Raw genomic sequence first — 13,868 nt, 5'->3', positions numbered from 1 at the left:
CTTGTTATTTTAGCAAAACCTGATGCCAAATGTTTTAAATATCAATGCAATCAGTGAATTACTACATAAACACCCATACAAGTAAATATGAATATGGCAACTGATACAAGGTAATAGCGACATGCCATTGAAAGTCTGTAGTTTGAATCCTTATGAAAATATGTGGGTAAGAGTTTGGCAGATCTGCATTAGTTTTTATGCCCCAACCGCGGTAGAGGGGGCATTAAGTATTACCCTTGTCTGTTCTCTAACTTTAGTTTGAATCAACCAAATGTTATGAAACTTATACACAATGCTTATTAGGGCCCCGCCGAATGGCGGACACCCTATAGTGATCAGTCTGTCCGTCCGTCCGTCCGTCTGTCTGTCAGTCTGTCCGTCCGTCCGGACGCCCGTAACAAATTGTGTCCGCTTTATATCTAGAGAACCGTTATGATTTCAAAGTTTATACTTGACATGTATCTTAACCAACACCAGAGGGTGTGTCATAATGTATGTACAACTTCCTAGGTTAAAGGTCAAGGTCAAAAACTTTGGTTTTAGTTGATAACCCCATGTCCTATGGTAAAGATCGTGTCCGCTCTATATCTTGAGAACCGTTATGATTTCAAAGTTTATACTTGACATGTATATAAACCAACACCAGAGGGTGTGTCATAATGTATGTACAACTTCCTAGGTGAAAGGTCAAGGTCAAAAACTTTGGTTTTAGTTGACAACCCCATGTCCTATGGTAAAGATTGTGTCTGCTCTATATCTTGAGAACCGTTATAATTTCAAAGTTTATACTTGACATGTATATAAACCAACACCAGAGGGTGTGTCATAATTTATGTACAACTTTCTAGGTCAAAGGTCAAGGTCATAAACTTTGGTTTCAGTTAACAACCCTATGTCCAATGATAAAGATACAAATTTTTTACCACATATTATTCACAGCGGGGCCCACAGAGATGGCTCCAATCTCAATGATATCTAGTTATCACAAAACACAGATCAAGTTCGAATTTGGGTGGCGTCACTTTTACTATTCTAGAGTTATGCCCCTTTATAAATGGAAAAAATCCCCTGAATTTTTCGTTTCCATTCTATAACTAGTTTGCCTAAACCAAATGTTATGAAACTTATACACAATGCTTATTACTATAAAACACAGATCAAGTTCAAATTTGGGTGGCGTCATTTTTACAGTTCTCTAGTTATGTCCCTTTATAACATTATATGCAAGCAGGGGCATCATCTGTGTCCCATGGACACATTCTCCATTGAATAAATTTTTTTTTCAGGCCCCATGGTATGGTACCAAAAATTTGAGTATGCTGTTGCTCATTGGTTACAGAAATCAACAGAGCATGTCCTAGGCTGTGTGCTGTGTAGTCCTGGGTGCTTTAGTTTGTTTCGAGGTTCTGCTCTGATGGATGATAATATCATGAGAAAGTATACCATTAAACCAACAGAGGCATCACATCATCTCATGTACGATCAAGGTATGGAACTTCATATCTGTTAAAACACACCTCTGCCTAGATGACCTTTTCACAATTTATTAAGTAACCAATGCAACCACCAAATATATCATTTCTAACTTAGTGTCCCATCAAAGTTGTAAATATAGCAAGTTCTTATAACATCTAAAATATGTATCTTTAAAAAAAATGATATTTAACCTCAACTCACAGAAGGGTATACGTAGTAAGTATTTTCAATGCATATTACTCAGCTTCTGTTTAAAGTAACTAATTGATATTTGACCTTGAGTTGTACCATGTGAGCAATTTTTAGATTTTCTGGTAAGTCACTTCTTGATTGACGATACTTTGAATTTTTTTTATGCCCATTGAGCATGGAATTTTTCATCAATGTCTTTAAATATGAGTGGGGTGTACTTTGCATGTAATCTTACTATAAATCATTTTGCAACATGCAGATAAGTGTATAAAGTTATATCTTATTTAGAATATCTTGCAATGTACAGATAAGTATCTAAGTTATATCTTATTTTGAATCAATTTTGTAATAGATCAACCTATTCAATTTCTTAATATGTAACCTGTTAGGATCCCTATGAAAACTTACATTTTTTATGGTTTTAATTTAGGTGAAGACAGGTGGCTTTGTACTTTACTTTTACAACAGGGATACAGAGTAGATTATGCTGCTGCTTCAGATGCCTACACCTATGCTCCAGAAGGATTTGGTGAATTCTTTAACCAACGTAGACGCTGGATGCCTTCAACCATTGCTAATATTATGGACTTACTGGCTGATGCAAGTAATACAGTTTCTATAAATAACAACATCAGCTGGCTATACATGTTTTATCAAGGTTAGTATATTAAAGTTTGGTATTAAAAATATCAGTTTGTTTTATTTGATATACCAAGGTCAGAAGGTCAAACTATGGAAATAGAAATATCAGCTGAGGTTGACCTGTTGTTGGTTAAATCCTGGTCCTTTGGTTTTTGTCTTGCCTGCGACAAAAGTCGCAGTACGACGAAAGTTGCAGTATGCGAGACATAAGTATTACTATCCAGCAGCTGCGTAAACTATTTGTATAAAGCTTTATAATTCAGAAGGTAGAAGACATGTATGTTTCATACATTGTATGCAGATACCTTATGTTACAAATTTTCTGTCTGTCATATGTCCATTGTCCATGACCTCATTTTCATGGTTCAGCGACGGCTTGAAAAAAAAATTGTTGTTTTTTTGTCATGTGAATTTCTCACTTATTATGAGTAATAGGATAACTATATTTGATATATGGGTTCCTTGCAATGTCTACATGTCCATCAGACAGGGTTCACCTGACTTCGACCTCATTTCATGGATAGTGATCATGGTTAAAGTTAGGTGATTGGGTCCGTTTCTCAAATACTATAAGCAGTAAGTCACTATATGTGGTGTATGGAATGATTGTAAGGGGTACATGTCAGTCTGACCTTGACCTCATTTTCATGGTTCATTGGTCAATGTTAATTTTTTGTGTTTTGGTCTGTTTTTCAAGTACTATAAGCAATAGGTCAACTATGTTTGGTGTATGGAATGATTGTAAGGTGTACATGTCTGTCTGACAGATATCATGTGAACTTAACCTCATTTTCATGGTTCATTGGTCAATGTTAAGTTTTTGTGTTTTGGTCTGTTTTTCAAGTACTAATAGCAATAGGTCAACTATATTTGGTGTATGGGATGATTGTAATGTGTACATGTCTGTCTGGTAGATATCATTTGACCTTGACCTCATTTTCATGGTTCATTGGTCAATGTTAAGTTTTTGTGTTGTGGTCTGTTTTTCAAATATTAATAGCAATAGGTCAGCTATATTTGGTGTATGGAATAATTGTAAGGTGTACATGTCTGTCTGACAGGTTTTATCTGACCTTGACCTCATTGTCATAGATCTTTGAAAATCTTAAGTTTATGAGATAGTTTAAGTAAAACCTCTTTCTTTAAAACTTTCAACATAAATCAATGGTCATTAAAGCAGGCGAGACATTTCAGCATGTGCACTCTTGTTGTTTGATCCTGCAGCTCTTTCTTTTAGCTAGACAAGAAGTTTATAAATAGCAAAATAGAGAGAAAAACTGTAAAGAGCAAAATTTATCAACAAGAAAAGATCTACAAATAGTTGAACACAACGAAGAGTCACTTCCCCTAAATGATGAACTTTGGGCAATTTAATCATTTTTTGGAAAGTTTGCTATAGCTTGCTATAGCAAAAACTTTCCTAAGGCATCGGCCTCAAACCAGAAGTGACAGACTATCTTACTTTAGGATGTGTGTTCTACTCCTAGATAATGTAGTACTGGTGTTTGACAACTAATTCTAGGAAGATGCTTTTGAAATTTGAGTCACTTCTATTTTGATTTATAGCTTACAGTTTGAATTAAAATATACTGAATGTTCATTGATAATTCAAATAATTCAACTTCATTTTGGTGAAAAAGGTCACAAACACTACTTCGCGGATCTGCGCTGAGCGGAAAGTAAAATCAATACACATCTACACGAGACAGCAGCTTCTACGTTATGCTTTTATCAGTATTCCCCAGACATGCGTGAGATCCATATCAACGGGAGTACTATAATCCCGGTTTCAGGGGTTTCATCCCGTCCTCCGGTTGAAGAGAAAATAAATACCGTGTTTAAAATATTTCATGAATGAACATTTTTGAGGCATACTACGTAAAAGCCTGAGTGTATCGAAAGTATCCCAGTATCTCATCTCCGCCCACAACAAACTCAGACTATAATGAACTCGGCCCATTACATAATCAGCATCAGAAAATCAGAATATAACAAAATTTGTAATTATACTACTTGCTATTAAGTCTCCCAAACAAAGTTTGGAGACTTATTGTTTTGCTCAGTTCTTATTATTTTTCTTCTTGAGGTCTATTTAGGGGTATTTTGAGGGGCCAACAGAAGGGAGGAATTTACAAAGAACCCTATGGGATTTATTTTTTTTCAATTTTCAAATGACTATAACTTGAAAACAGTAGGTAATAGACACACACGGTTTTTTAAAGGCAGTGCTTTAATGCCTTTCTAGTTGCCGTGTTAATCTTTCTTTCCGCGATATCCAACTTATCTACGTGGGGGGTCATTAGGGGACAACCATTTGATATTCTGGGGGGGGGCCAGGAGGATTTGTTTTGGATCGGTTATTTATTTTTGTAAACTAAGAGGACAGATTATCTATTTTCTGCACTATTGAAGCAAGATTTTTCATTTTCATTAAAGCAAGGGACTGATTATTTATTTTCACAACTATATTTATAATATTCGAAAAACATACAATTTTTAAATTATTTGTTTATCATAAATAATTCATGTATAGTCAAGTCATTATGTACCATTTAATCAGAATTAATTATTATCCTCTGCAGAAATGAATCTTCTATATCCCCCAATGCATATACATGTACTGCATACATACACAGTATTAAAGTTTGGTTGTAACTAAGGCTCTTTTAAGAGTATTGGTAAACATGTTTCGCCGAGCAGAGCGAGGCAAAATTTTTTTTGAAGGATTTTTGAACCACTGAAGGCCCAAAAAGCTATAGAACAAATGATGCAAAATCATGCCTTCTGGTGTTCCCCAGACCCTTTCTTAAACTGAAAATGCAAGTTCTGTTTTAATAATTTTATGACAATATTTTGGTCTCAAAGCAAAATCACGTTATAGATTCAGTGTAAGACTTAAGTTTCTAGGAACAACATCAAAAGACAAATATGCATGATATTAAAAGCAAAAATGTAATTCACATAATTAAGTCTGTGGCTGCTGTGTTTTTTTAAACTCATGATCAAGTTAATAATAAAATTACTAAATTACAAAATGAATGCGACACTAATAGAATACAGAAGGGCAATCAATGAACAAAAGACAAATAAATAAGAAACATTGATCCCGAAAAATTAGGGGCTACGTCTGAGGGAGAACAGAACTTGCTTCTTGCAAGGCACTCACGGTGAACACAATTTGATATGGAGACAAGCGTTTGGTTTTGAAATTTCCTACATGAGGCATTTGTCTCAATGTAGTTACGGCCCTGGTTTAATAAAAGTGAGGTAAGTGTTCCTGAGACAATTAACCTCAAGTTAAATGAAACCAATTTTCTGACATTTCAAGTATATTTAAATAATATTTATACTTTTATTATTAAAAGATATGGGAAGTGTTTCCCGATTTTTTTTTTGGAAAAAAGATGAATTTATGAAGAATCTAGTGCCATCTCATACTTTCGATTAGACCTGCTGAGTTATTTATTTTCAATACATTGCAAGTCAGGTAATTTATTTTCAAACTACCACAGAACAAACCATTTATTTTTGTGATTATCAAGGCTGAGTTATTTATTTTCAAAATCCTCCTGGGCCCCCCCCCCCCCCCCCCCCCCCCCCCCCCCCCCCCCCCCCCAGAATATCAAATGGTCGTCCCCTTAGTCTCCAAGTAGATCCGGAAAATGTTGATTCTCTCCTCTTCTTATTGTGATATAAAATGTTTTTTGTTTCATTTCATTTACATTGGGAAATAGAGAAACGATCATTGTGTTTTGTTAGTTTTAAAAACTTTTGATATATTTGTATTTTACATTATAAGCAGTCAACCGATTAACAAACTAGAATTATTTGAATTCCGTGTGGAAAGAGGTCGGGTTAATTTCGAGTGTTATCTGCAATCTAGATGTTTATAAATCATTTCAGTCGTTGGTATAATAATTAAAGGTCGACTGAACATGAATTATATTATACAATTTAAAGCGCATTTCTGTTTATGCACGCGAACCCGTCTAACGTAATTGTTATTTCGCGGTTATATAAAGTAGCAAATTATCGTTCCTGAATAGGTGGCGCCGTGGTAGCCGATCCTGTTCTTCAACTTCCGGTTTCTGCACTGTGCAACTATTACAGTTGCATTTTTAATTAACGATGCCAAGTACATGTTGTTGTGTACCTGGATGTCATTTAAGAGGAGGATATGCATTTCCAAATGACTTAAAAAGAAGGAAAAGTTGGATCAACGCCATGGCCCATACGCAGATTGGACGAGAACACGATTAGTCCATCTCAATCAGCTGTTGTTTGCAAGGCACATTTTACTGAAAAAGACTACGTGCAGGAAACTTTTCATGGTAAAACTCTATTTTCTTTTTAAAATATATAGTTATATATGTAATCGCCATGCGAATAAACCAAAGTTTTTTTTACAACCGCAATTATCGTTTTAGAATAAAAGGGGGTGGTTAATTCAAGACGTCATAATTTTTTGGATTACGATTCAATGTGATCTGTTTGAGATTTTTTGGTGCTTGCTACAATTATAATGATTTCTTACAAGAGATATATCATACTGAGAATTATTTTAGCAGTAATTATGCTAATGTAGTAATGACAGGAATGCATAAGCTATGCCTCATAGACTTTCTTGAAAAATATCAATGACAATGTTAACAGGAACAAAACAATGAATCCGGGTCCGTTCGCGCCCAATCACGTTCACCCCCATGCACGTTCGCCCCCTTTCACTTTCGCACCCTACACGTTCGCACCCAAAGTCCGTTCGCACCCTACACATTCGCGCCCAATTTTTATTGGTTTTGTTTAATAATTTGTAAACGAGTTTTGGTAAGTGTATTGCTATAAATATATATTTTTTCATTGTTTCTAAATAAAGTGAGATTCTGACAAGGTTTTTTTTGTGTAAATGGTAAATGTATTGCTATTAAATAACATTTTTTTTTCATTGTTTTTAAATTAAGTGAGATTCTGACGACCAGTATTTTAGTTTTGTGTTGAATAATTTTTAATCATGTTTAGGTAAGTGTATTGCTCTATATATATCTATATATATACAAGTCTAAATTGAAAACAACGTTCAAACCTATGATTGCGTTGGATAAAAACCGCAATTTTTATACGTGTGCATGTAAAACAAATATATATATATATATATAAATTTTTTTTTTTCATTGTTTCTAAATAAAGTGAGATTCTGACAACGTTTTTTTAGGTGTTGATAAAATCTTAATCATGTTTTGGTTAGTGTATTGCTGTAAATATTTCTTTTTTATTGTTTCAAAAGGAAATGGGATTCTGACAACGTTTTTTTTTTATATGTTGAATAATTCGTAATCATGTTTTGGATAGTGTATTGCTATAATTATTTTTTTTCATTGTTTATGAATAAAGTGAGATTCTGACACACATGAGATCAAAGGAGCCAAGCTGTTAAAAACAATTATCTTTCATGTTTTTTATTTAAAATCTTCAAAGTTTTACTCATACCAAGCAAAATACATGCAGTATTTACATTTAAAGCAAGTTAAAACAACCATGACAACAATCATGATTTTTAAACACCCAACAATAACATCATATTAGGCTGTGTATAAATACCAATTAGCAGTAATCATACATAATTAACATTTAATAATTAATCATCAAATCAATTTAAAACAATATTTCATTTAAAAATTCCCGAATTTTTATTTATGAAAATAAAATTATTTTACAAAACATCTAAAAATTTATCAGGTTTTTGAATAAAAAAAGGTGCGAACGGACCTAGGGGGCGAACGTGTGGGGTGCGAACGTGTATTGGGCGCGAACGGACCCGATACCCAAAACAATGACATGCTCTCATCTATATTATAGTTATTTAGGTACAAACAATGTATGTTTGTTGCATACATCTCTCATTGTTTGTCCTCATTAGAGCTTATGTTTGTATGTTTGTCAATATGCCGAATCAAAATAAAGTTTTACTTACTTACTTACTTACTTTGGATTTACATAACATACATTTTGATGTACATTGATTCAGGCTAACATAGTTTTATCCAGATTGTAATGAATAAATCTAGTTAATATTTTGCCAGGTAGTACAAAGTATGCATTGCTAATGGAAGTTCATTTAATTATCAAATAACTAATGTTTTATAACCTTTTTCAGGGCGCAAACCCACCATACAGAGACTTAAGTCTACTGCCATTCCCAGCCTATTTTCCTGGATTAAGCAAGAGACTGAATCGTCCGCAAAAAGAAAAATCAGGGCAGTTTCCTGTGAAAACAAAAGAACTAAACTTGATGAATATTGTAGTAGAAATCTAGAGGAAAGTTTTGATTGTAAAGTTGGTTTTCCTGAAGAAGTCATTCATACTGCAGACAGGATTTATGACTGTCCACCACCAACTGCCGAGCTAATGTTGAGCTTCACAGATGGAATTACGCAAACACCATCAATGCCTATATTTTCAGCAGAGAATTTTGAAATGAAGACACGTGACACAGCCATGCATTTTTATACCGGTTTAGAGTTGTATACTAAATTTTTATTTGTTTTCACCACACTTGGTCCAGCAGCACATTGTTTGAGATACATATATTTTCAAATTGATAGGGTGTCATTTGAAAATCAGTTTTTTTATGACTTTGATGAAATTGAGGCATTATACAACCAACTTTCAACTGTCTAGATTCTAGATTGAAACTAGTGTTAAGAATATTGTGTAAACATGGATTGTTTTTATGTCTAAACAGTGGCGTGAGGCTAACACTTGGCCATTAAGTGGTTAACTCAGGTATTTTTCGCCATCCAACTTCAAATTAAAGTTTCCTACAACTTGGATTATTATTGACAGCACAGAATATCCCGTGATAAAACCTAAAGCTCCTAGAGCTCAGGCAACCTTTTCATCATATAAAAACAGAAACACTGAAAATACTTGTATGTTCGACACCTGGTGGTTTAGTCAACTATGTCTCTAATGCATATGTTGGTTGTACCAGTGACTGTGAAATACAACTGTAGTTGAAAGATGTAGAATAGTTCAATTATGTGATCCAGGTGACAGTGTGATGGCAGACAAAGGTTTAAATGTGCAAGATTTGTTTGCTCAATTTTTTCAAAAAAAGAAACAGAATTAGTTCCAAAACTCTTATACGGGATAGAAAAGTCTCCAATTAACACGTGCACATAGAGCTAATTATTGGACTTGGCAAAACATACAAAATTCTAATAAATCCTATGAATGGAACTGAAACAAAATTTTCATCTGAAATAACATTTAGTTGTTTTATGTTGTGTAATTTTAGAACTTGTATTGTGCCAAAGGATGCATAAATAAAAGTGACACAATGAAGTTTGTTCTGATATATATATATAAATATTATTTACAATTACATGCACATGTAAATTGTAATGCATATAAAAATAAGGAGATGTGGTATGATATTCAGTGAGTTTATCGAACCAAAGTGCATAAGAAATGGGTTAAGCAGTTACAGGTGTTACTGTCACCGTACAATCTCCAACAATTAGAAAAACTTGTACTGTGTAAAAAATTTCAGAGATCTTACAACTAAGTTTGACTTTGGTGAATTGTTTATATCTGTTGATGTAAATATAAAAAAGAAGATGTGGTATGATTGCCAATGAGACAACTCTCCACAAGAGACCAAATGACACAGAAATTAACAGCTATAGGTCACAGTACGGCCTTCAACAATGAGCAAAGCACATACCGCACAGTGAGCTATAAAAGGCCCCGAAATGACAATGTAAAATAAGAAAACAAGAAAACTAACGGCTTAATTTATGTACAAAAAATGAACGAATAACAAATATGCAACACATCAACAAACGACAACCACTGAATTACAGGCTCCTGACTTGGGACAGGCACATACGTGTACATACAGAATGTGGCGGGGTTAAACATGTTAGCGGGATCCCAACCCACCCCCTAACCTGGGACAGTGGTGTAACAGTACAATAAAAGAACGAACAATAAAAAATCAGTTGAAAGAGGCATTACTCATCAGATGGATAAATACAAATACAAGTGGACGTGGCCGGGTAGTTGTACATCCAAACAACAAAAAGACACTAAGTACAGATCTGAGAGGACTCGCATTTACTGACAGCTAGTTCAAAGCCACTAACAACTGATAAAAAAATCTTGCATCTAAGACTAAATTATCAATCCGTAAGCTTCCTTTAGAATTTTATAAATTTTAGATTTTACATTTCTGAGTTATGGGGTTTTATTCATTAAAAAAGGGGGGATTTTCCAGTTTTTGGACAACAACTCAAAAATGCTTTAAGCAGTTCGCATGAAACTTTGGTGAATTATTTATAGCTATTGATGTAATCTCCCTATTGATTTTCCTAAATTTCAAATATGACATTGAGAAGAAATTGAACTTTATTTGTTTATAGTCTGGCAACAGATTTATTAAGTATTGCGCAACAGCACAGTGTATTGCACAACAGCAAGAAATCTTTAATTGAATATAAATTCAATTCATATAACCAATTTCAAGTTCTTTGACTACATTTATTCAGAAATTATAATATGTCAAATATTTAATTACAATCCAAATTCAGACTTGTATCAAGCTTGAATATTGTGTCCATTTTTGCCCCAACTGTTCAGGGTTGGACCTCTGCAGGTGTATCCAGCTGCGCTCAGCGAATCAGTTTATTTCTTAATTAAGAACTCCTTTTTGTCGAGCCTGTGACTTTTAACGCAGAAAGCTCCACATAGGGATAGTGATCCGGCGGCGGCGTTAGCTAACTTCTTAAAAGCTTTATATTTTAGAAGGTGGAAGGTCTGGATGCTTCATACTTTGTATATGGATGCCTCATGTTACGAAGTTTCCGTCAGTCACATGTCCAATGTCCTTGACCTCATTTTCATGGTTCAGTGACTACTTGAAAAAAAAGTTGAGATTTTTTGTAATGTTAAATTCTCTCTTATTATAAGTAATAGGATAACTATATTTGGTATGTGCGTACCTTGCAAGGTCCTCATGCCCGTCAGACAGTTTTCACTTGACCTCGACCTCATTTCATGGATCAGTGAACAAGTTTAAGTTTTGGTGGTCAAGTCCATATCTCAGATACTATAAGCAATAGGTCTAGTATATTCGGTGTATGGAAGGACTGTCCAACTGGCTGGTGTTATCTGACCTTGACCTCATTTTCATGGTTTAGTGGTTATAGTTAAGTTTTTGTGTTTTGGTCTGTTTTTCTTATACTGTATGCAATAGGTCTACTATATTTGGTGTATGGAATGATTGTAAGGTGTACATGTCTAACTGGCAGGTGTCATATGACTTGACCTCATTTTCATGGTTCAGTGGTCAAAGTTAAGTTTTTGAGTTTTGGTCTTTTTTTCTAATACTATATGCAATAGTTCAACTATATTTGGTGTATGGAAATATTTTATGATCTTTTTGTCAGTCACGCAGGTTTTTTTTACCTTGACCTCATTTTCAAGGTTCATTGCTCAGTTTTAAGTTTTTGTGTTTTGGTCTGTTTTTCTTAAACTATAAGCAATAGGTCAACTATATTTGTTGTATGGAAGAATTGTTAGCTGTACATGCCTGCCTAGCATGGTTCATCTGACCTTGACATCATTTTCTTGGTTCATTGGTCAATGTTTAGTTTACTTGGTTAATGCTAAGTTTATGTGACAGTTGTAATAAAGCTTTATATTTAGGACTATCAACATAATATCAATGATTAGTAAAGATGGCGAGACATTTAAGCGTGTGCACTCTTGTTTTATTCATAAATTACTTTATACTTGGAAATATAATTTTGCTTGGAGTTATAGTTTCTTAAAAAAGTATTGTCATTGAAAGAGTTGACATGTTGCAATGTACATTTATTCTACATAGTTTTATGGTACCAAATCAAAAGTTTATATAAAAGAAAGAAGTCAAAGGTTTCCCATCATAGTTTAGTTACATACATTTTTTTTGTACCTGAGGTCGTTGAATATAGATCATTTTATATAAATAAGGAGATGTGTTATGATTGCCAATGAAACAACTATCATCCATACATCGTACCTACCAGTAACAAACCACATTTGCGAAGTTGAATAAAATACAGTTGATAACATTTACTTATTACTAAAAAGAAAATGCCAAACTATTTTAAACAGTATTTGACTATAAACATAGATAAAAAAAGGTACAAAGTGGACATAATGCACTAGTTCATAAACAAGTGAGAACAATCGCCTTCATATAGTGCTCAGAATATGACATTCATAAAACTTGTTCAATATCATTAGAGAACTCTAAATCTTAAATACTGAAAGCCACCTCTGATAAGTACAATGTAATATGCAAGATAATGATATAACTGGACTAAAAATACACACAACCTGTAATTAACTGCCTTTACAGCGCTTTCACGCTTTGATCAGTAATGATCACAGGATCATAAAACAAATCAAATGAAATATAGCGGGAGTCCCTCTTGGATCAGCCGCACCCCCTCCTGTTTGAGAACTTGAAAACGGTTGAGATCCCCACCCCTAAACCATATATATTCTTGTATGGGACAATAAAACAAGTCAAATGAAATATAGGGGGAGTCCCTGGGTGTCACCCCCACCCCATCCTGTTTGAGAACTTATTAACGGTCCAGATCACCACCCATAAACCATATATATTCTTGTATGGGACAATAAAACAAATCAAATGAAATATAGAGGAAGTCCATAGGGGTCATCCCACCCCCTTCTATTTGAAAAATTGTAAGCGGTCGAGATCCCCACCCCTAAACCATATATATTCTTGTATGGGACAATAAAACAAATCAAATGAAATAAAAGGTGAATCCCCTGGGGTCACTCCCACCCCCTTCCTGGGAATGACTAATTATGGGAGCTTTGTTTGGAAGACTTCGTAACAGCATCATGTTACAATTATTTCTTGTAAATTAAGTAATTTTTTTTTAAATTCGGAAAAAAGTTTAACACCCAATCTACACATTTACAACCTATTTGAAATATTACACATCTACCGTTGCAAACTTTCCACAGGTGCTATCCAGCACTTTGATTGCAATTACCTGTAAATCTATGATAGATTTAGAAAAACTATACACAGCAAATGTGATTATCTAGACAAGATCTAAAATAACTTCAAGTGATTACAATTGTCATTCGACTCTTCATTATGATTATTTTCCTTAAATGATTTGACCATATTTCAAAAAATATTTTTGGAGATGATCTAGATCAAATCTGATCACAATTATACTCAGTGTGAAAAATGACTGTAACTGTCCAAATTGGTATTTAATTTGGTAGGTACAAAAAGGTAGAAAATACTAAGGGAACAATAAAAAATCATAAGTCAAGGAAAAGCAGATACATGTAATATTATGGCCAAATGTAAAAACAACAAAAGGCAAATTACAGTTTGCAAATTAATACACAGAAAACTAAATACTCATGATATGTGATGTCATAATCAAAGAAAAGAGGACTGGATTGTGGCAATGACAATAGAAAATTATCTGTAGTCATCTGTGACACAGATATTCCATAACAAT

At 33.9% G+C, this 13,868-nt stretch overlaps 1 protein-coding gene and 1 long non-coding RNA gene across 2 annotated transcripts in view; both read left to right on the top strand.

Annotated features, from left to right (window-relative positions):
• The window catches only part of LOC127730360 (uncharacterized), a 115,460-nt gene that overhangs the window by 88,968 nt on the left and 12,624 nt on the right, over positions 1-13,868 (top strand). The window contains exons 30-31 of the mRNA XM_052238730.1: positions 1,287-1,487; positions 2,099-2,326. Of these exons, the coding sequence (XP_052094690.1) occupies positions 1,287-1,487; positions 2,099-2,326 (429 nt within the window). The remainder of the gene's footprint in view (positions 1-1,286; positions 1,488-2,098; positions 2,327-13,868) is intronic.
• On the top strand, positions 6,113-9,651 carry LOC127730377 (uncharacterized). The gene is made up of 2 exons (XR_007995086.1): positions 6,113-6,641; positions 8,462-9,651. It is a non-coding gene; the product is annotated as an uncharacterized LOC127730377 (long non-coding RNA).

The sequence above is a fragment of the Mytilus californianus genome, unplaced genomic scaffold (assembly GCF_021869535.1).
Source record: "Mytilus californianus isolate M0D057914Y unplaced genomic scaffold, xbMytCali1.0.p SCAF_2, whole genome shotgun sequence".
Lineage (NCBI taxonomy): Eukaryota > Metazoa > Mollusca > Bivalvia > Mytilida > Mytilidae > Mytilus > Mytilus californianus.
This window is presented reverse-complemented; position numbering and strand designations above follow the sequence as displayed.